The sequence below is a fragment of the Asparagus officinalis genome, chromosome 6, assembly GCF_001876935.1.
Source record: "Asparagus officinalis chromosome 6, Aspof.V1, whole genome shotgun sequence".
Classification (NCBI taxonomy): Eukaryota; Viridiplantae; Streptophyta; class Magnoliopsida; order Asparagales; family Asparagaceae; genus Asparagus; species Asparagus officinalis.
In genome coordinates, this window is record NC_033799.1 from 63014634 (window position 1) to 63021934 (window position 7301).

General features: G+C 36.8%; 1 protein-coding gene across 1 annotated transcript; it reads left to right on the forward strand.

Annotated features, from left to right (window-relative positions):
* LOC109846242 (agamous-like MADS-box protein AGL81) lies at nt 2100-2792 on the forward strand. The gene has a single exon (XM_020415465.1). It carries the CDS (start codon nt 2100-2102, stop codon nt 2790-2792), a length of 693 nt encoding a protein of 230 aa, XP_020271054.1.

The following is a 7301-nucleotide window of genomic DNA, read 5'->3' on the forward strand; positions in this document are numbered from 1 at the left end:
TAATTAAAAAAAGATTAAAAGAAAAAAGATGGGGATACCTTTCATAGCGCCTCTTCACGAGAAATTTTGGAGAATAGGATGCGTCCTTGCCTTTTATAAACAATATATAAAAGATAATTAATCAAGAGGACAAATAAGACTAGCAAAAATTAGCTAAATTTCCTTCAGCAATGAATCTGTGGATACTAGTGAATGTAAGCAATTAACTAATTTCCTTCAGCAATCAAAATTAGAAGTTCTAGTTGAAAGCACATGAGCAAAACCACGGTAGAGGATTATGCTAAATTGAAATTAGTTAGTTGAAGAATTGTAACTAATCAACAATTCGGTTTCTCTCCTAAATTGTATTTCCTAAAGTAACCTTTTAATCTATAGTTAATTACAATTTTGGGTGTGGAACACCTCCTAACTACCAAATCTATCTATCTAGAAATGTGAGAGCTATTTTTAAGGAATATATTTACAGATATGCCACCGGTGCTCCAACAATTTTTCATGGAGCACCGAAGCGGTAGGCTTTTTTTTTATATAAAACCTGTATTAGGATTTGAATCTAATCATATCAAAAGTCTGTTAAAACTAACTACATAACATTAATTAGGTACCATGTTTAATGCAATGTAGTTAGTTTTAATAGACTGTTTAGTATGGTTTAAAGATTCAACTCCCGGTAAGAGTTGGATTTTGGATTAGATAGCAGAATTTTAATCACAAATATTGAAATGGGTATCATCATCCCCCTTTGTGGATGTTTTATTTTCAAAAAGAATGCAATTTAAGTTGCAAAAAATTGATTAGGAAACGTGATCGAACAAGTTATAATTGGAACTGCATGATTCCCAATTTAGATAGGACTAGGATTTTTTTTTGTTAATCAAGTCAAAGTTACTCATAATAGGATTAGGAAACCTAACAAAACTCAACTCCAATGAAATACGGCGGAAGTTATATATAGTGGGGTCCACCAGGAACAAAGGAAAAAAAAAAAAACGATTCTCAAAACTATAGATTACGGTTCTGGTCTTCGCGGCAAAAAAAGGGTCCTTCCTTCTTCTATCTTCCTTCCTCTTGGCTTCATCAAAAAGGTACGTAAATGTTAAAAATTTGATCTTTTGTTGTAATTAAATTCGTGCAATATTTCTATATTACTTGCAGAATTCTTCCATAAAGCTTGATCTTTTAGTTATGGTTCCTTTGAGACATAATAGCCAAAAAATTGGAATTTCAATATTTTGAGATTCCAATTATTCTTCTAAGGATAGACTTGTAGAGGAAAACTAAGGCCAGGGTAAGCAAGACCCAGGTAGGAAATTGCTGACAAAAGGCTGCATAATTGGAATTATGAGACAGTTTTAATTAAATATTAACAAGCAATATTTGAGAAAAATAGAACTTAACCTGAAATCAATATCTTTGGTATATGAAGAAGAGAGGGGGGGGGGGGGGGGGACATTACCGGATCAATTGGAAAAAAAAAAAGAAATTTCAACAATTAATTTAGTTTTACCCTTTTTTTTAAAATGAAGATTTAAATCAAATTTTAGGATTTGAGAGTTAACCAATGTTTTGCATTCTGTGCTGGGTCTCTGATCAAATTTTAGGATTTGAGAGTTAACCAATATATAATCACAATGGCGTCCAGTTTCGCAATAGTTTCATATCATTCTTCTTTATTTTCTTAAATCGGTGAAATATATTCCGTCTAATGAGGCTGGGGTAGCGTCTTTGCAGGCAAGTTGTGCGTCCCGACCAAAGGTTGATTTGATCGGCTTCATTTAAGACTTTGGGTTGAGCTTCTGCTGGCTGGAAAGTATAAACTTTCTTATTCTTTGAATAAATAGACCATGGCTATTAGGAAGTGCAAGATGGATCTAGTAGATGAAATTCTGAGCTCATCCAAACAGGCTATTAGGGAAACACAGGATCTCAGATCCTAGCTGTTTTTTGTTTTTTTTAAAGTTGATTTTTGTTGTTCTTTGAACAAATATTAGAAACATTCCTTTTTTTTCCATCATACCGATCAAATGGTGAGTGTATGCTACTAATAGTTGAAATCTAATCTACGTGTTTCGCTTTTTATTTCTGTACAGTTTGAAAAAATGAGCTCTGACATTGCGTTGAAGGACAATGCGAGATTGCGAAGGGCTACATTTAGAAAGAGAGAAAGAACTCTTAAGAAGAATGCACGAGAACTGTCTGCTTTATGCGGCACCCCCACCCTGCTGATATTGTTTGGGCCCGAGGAAGAAATCATTACATGGCCTGAAAAACTGTGCGAAACCAAAGATATAATCAAGGAATACCAAGAACTTAGTCGACATGCGAGTAACAAGCATAACTTCACATTGTCCGACTATCTTCAGCGACGAAAGATGAAGGATCACGAAAGAACAACGACAAGGGTCGATGATATTACCTCGTTTGAAGAAGCGAAGGAGGCGATAAGATCAATTGATTCCACATTGAAGGAAGTCGAAAAGAGGATGAATTTTTTATCTCTCGATAAAAATTTGGAAAATGCCGCGATTGAAGAAGAGGAAATAGAGCCAAATTTTGAATTTGGTTCGGTACTAACTCATAATAGTGATGAGGATGGAGATGATACCATGGAGGAGTTCGCTTCAACTTCGACAGAAGAGAACACGAAACAAATTGCTTCAACTTCTACGGAAGAAAATATGAAGAAAATTACTTCAAGAGAAGAGAAAGGGAAGGAAATTACTTCGGCTTTGACGAAAGAGAGAATGCAGACTGTTAGACTGTTTGGAAAGGAAATAACAGTACGTGAATAGCAAATTTTGAACTTTTTTTCTTTCTTTTCCCCCCCCTTTTTTCGCTTTGACGAGGATGGTCAGAAATTTTGTAACCGAGTAGGTGTATCATTATAAAGTCAGATTATTTTTTCTGCAAAATTTTGGTGCTTGTTATGCGCACATGTAATTTTAGGAGGTAATATACTGAGCTACGTACGTGGGCTATACATCTCATGAATAGGTGGAATTTGTTCTTGAGGATTGCAATGACAAATTATGAATTCCTACAGGTTCCGTATTTGCTTTATGTTACAAGAGTAACATCACTTTGGTAAATGAAAAAAAAAGTAATATGATGGGTTTATTAATTTGGGAGACCAAGTCTTTTGAACTATATGAGCCGCGCAACTGTGTTTGATTAGTGGTGACATTGTGTTTGAAGGGTTTGGCGGTATCATAAACTGGCCGAAGGTCTTTTCAAATAAGATGATATAATTAATACAGGCCCTGTGCACTGTAGCAGAGAGAGAGAGAGTGTGACACAAGGTGTGCCTGGGGGTGTGACTGTAGTGCCACCCTATAATATAATGAAAAATCTAGTTTTGGGCGAGTAGTGCCACCCTCATGTCCAAGTTTCTTGCTTTTGAATTCCTACTATGTCATGTTATGTGACAGTTTTACCACATTTAGCAGTATTTTGACCTAGTGTTGACTTTTACTAGTCTTGACCTTAACCTTTGTGGATTTACTGTTTTGCCCTTAACTTCAGTGGTTTAGTTTGTTAGAGGCTTTGGCGTGTGCGTGAGGACCTTGCTTATCAGGTTCTCATGTAAATACTATCGATCGAGTCGCAGCCCTTATCCGTATCTTAGACACAGGGCATGACAAGAAATAGGTATTATTACTTGTTATTGGGCCAAAGATAAATTGCATAATCATGTGTTATAACTTATAACCCATCAAAATTTGGGAAAATTGCTTCAAGGCCCCAAAACCCAACTTCTATTGTGCCCCAGCCCCTCTTACTTTCCCTAGTGTGCTGCAGCCCCTCATTTTAAAAAAATTTACGTCCAGGCCCCTCCATGTCCAAAAACCCGATTTTGCCCTCCCTTCACCTCCCTCCTCCTCCTCCTTTGCCGGTCCCCCTTTGCCCCTTCCCCCACGCCGCCTCCCTCCCCCGCCCCCACCTCCCTACCCCCCAACGCCGCCTCCTCCTCCCCCACATCCCTCCCTCGCACCACGACGCCTCTCCTTCCACATGGCCTCCCTCCCACCGTCCACGCTCTCCCAGCACTTTCCCAAGATGTATACATTCCCTCCCCCGCCTCGGCCTCCCTCCCCTACACTCCCCTCCCCTCCCCGCCCTCCCTCCCTACACCTCCCTCCTCCCCCCCGCCTCCCTCATTCCCCCCTCCGCCCCCTCCCCCCCCCCCCAGCCCCCCCCCCCCCCACCCCCACCCCCCACCCCCACCCCCACCCCCCCCCTCCCCCCCCACCCCCCCCCCCTTCCCCCCCCCCCCCCACCCCCTCCCCCCCCCACCCCCCCCCCCCCCCCCCACCCCTCCGCACCCCCCCCCCCGCCCCCCCCGCCCCCCCCCCCACCCCCCCCCACACCCCCAACTCCCCCACCCCCCCCCGCCCCCACCCCCCCCCCCCCTGCACCGCCTCCCTCCCCCCGCCCCTCCATCCTCGTCTCCCTCTCCCTCCGCCCGCCGACTGCACCTCCCCTAACTCCCTCCCCTCCTTCGGTCCCACCTCTTATCCCCTTCCCCCGTTCGCCGCCGTCGTCACCGAGGAAACTTCGCGTGGAGCACATTAGTAAGAGTAACATTATAGCCTGCCAGAGTTACATCCTGGCATGAGAAAGAGGAGGTAAATTGTGAAATTTACAACCAGCTGACATTGTCTAACATAGACTGACATGTCAAATCAACTACTGGACATGCAGCCTGAAATCATGTGATGGGGACCCTTGGCACATTTTTTTTCAAAAAAGGGCTAAAGCACATTAAAAAAATAGACGGTTTGGGCACATGGAAAGTTTCAAATTTGCGGGCTAGAAGTAATTTTCCCTCAAAAATTCTTACATTTTTATGTACTATGACTTAAAGGTCTATAATAATATATAAAAGTAATATATATATATATATATTTATAATTATATATATATAATTATATATATATATATATATATATATATATATATTATATATATATAATATATAATGATATATATATAATATATATAGATATATATATATATATAGCCCATGAAAATTGTAAAAATTGAAGTCCACACAATTAATTATCATCGGATTGAAACGAACAAAAACGGGAAAAATCATCGACTAAGCCCTTGAAAATCACTAATTTTGAAGTATGCACAATTCTTTGGATTTTTTTTTGAAAAAACATAAGTAGACAAAAGCCATAGATTATATCTTAAGAAAATAAAAATATTGAAGTATATATTATTACTTATCATTGACACGAAACAAACAAAATTGTCAAAATTGTGGGTTATAATCCATCAAAATATTGAACTTTGAAGTAGTCATAATTACTGTCATTGGGTCAAATGAATGATATTAAACAAATATCATGAGTTATAGTCCATGAAAATCATGAATGTTGAAGTTTAGATAATTAATTGCTATAGCATCAAAATGAATAAACATACATAAAAATTGCGGGTTTAGCAAACAAAAATTGTGAATTTGGAAATTTGTATTAGTACTTGATACTTGGACGAAATGGACAAAAAATGCGTAACTGTGTGTTATAACACATCAATCATGAATTTTTAAGTACTAATAACTAATTGATATTGGATCAAATGAATGCTAATAGACAAATATCATGGATTATAGTCCACAAAAATCACTGAAAATTAAACTTCGCACAATTAATTGCAATTGAATCGAAATGCAAAAAAATCATAGACTATTAGCCCTTGAAAAATCACTAATTTTTTTGTACACATCCTTATTTCCCATTTGGTTAAAAATTGCAAATTGATAAAAATATTCATTGTAGCTTGTGAAAATTGTGAAATTTGAAGTGCATATTATTACTTGTTTTAGGATGAAAAGGAAATAAATTGCCTAATCATGGGTTATAACATACAAAAGTCACAAATTATGAAGTACTAGTAATTAGTTGCTATTGGATTGAAGGAATGATAATAGATAAAAATCGTGGGTTGTAACCCGTAAACATTAAAATGCACACAATTAATTATTATTGGATCGACATGAATAAAAGTGAACAAAAACCATAGATTATAGCCCCATGAAAATAACTAATATTGGTGTGTGAGTGTGTGTTTATTTGTGTGTATATTTTAGACATTTTTAGTCATTTCGATACATTGGTAAATAATTTTACGTAAGCTAAAATTCATGATTTCTTGAGATATAATACATGAGTTTTGCTATTTTTGTACATTTCAACCCATTAGCAATTTATTTCGTGGAGGTCGAAATTTGCTATTCATGAGCGATTGCCACCTAAGTTGGTTATTTTTAGCCATTTTGACTCATGGTCAAATAATTTAATGAAAGGCATGATTTCATGAGATATAACCCACAACTTTTGGCTATTTTTAATCATTTAAACCGTTGTCAAATAATTTCTCGGTGGCAAAAATTTACAATTTTGTAAGCTATAACCCATAAAGTTTTTGCTATTTTTAGTCATTTTGACCCGTTGTTAAATAATTCCACAGTGGCTAAAATTCAAGATTTTAAGAGTTATAACGCATGATTTTTGGCCTTCTTTAATCTTTTCGACTAGATGGCAGTTAATTTTGTGGAGGCCGAAATTCACGATTTCGTGAGCTATTTCTAGAATTATTTAGTCATTTCGACCCACTAGCAAATATTTTTGAGGTGGCCAAAATTCACGAATTAGTGAGCAATAATCCAATATTTTTGGCCATTTTTTATTATTCTGACCCATTAGCAAATAATTTTATGAAAGATAAAATTCACAATTTTGTAAGCCATAATCCACCAATAATTTTGTGGATGCCATAATTATTTATTTCTTGAGCTATGATCCATGATTTTTGGTCATTTTAACTTGTTGGCAGTTAATTTTGTTGAGGCAAAATTCATGATTTTATGACCTATTATTTAGACTTTCTCAACCCATTATCTCATAATCTAATGCAAGGCAATATACTTGTTTTCGTGAGCTATAAACCATACATTTTGGACATTTTTATTCGTTTTTACCTATTGTCTAATAATTTTGTATTTGCTAAAATTGACGATTTCATAACCTATAACCCACAATATTTAGCTATTTTTAGTCATTTTGACTTGTGAGCAATTAATTTCATGGTGTCCAAAATTAACAATTTTATAGGCTATTACCCCCAATTTTTGGTTTTTTGTTGGTGTTTCGACTTATTGTTAAATAATTTTACAGAGGTCAAAATTCATGATTTTATAAGTTATAACGTACTATTTTAGATCATTTATATTATATTTCAACCCAGTGTCAAATAATTTCACCATGGGTAATAATATTTCATGAGCTATA

What these genes read in the sequence shown, in the direction of transcription:
- LOC109846242 (XM_020415465.1), top strand. Translation starts at nt 2,100, where the DNA reads ATGAGCTCTGACATTGCGTTGAAGGACAATGCGAGATTGCGAAGGGCT.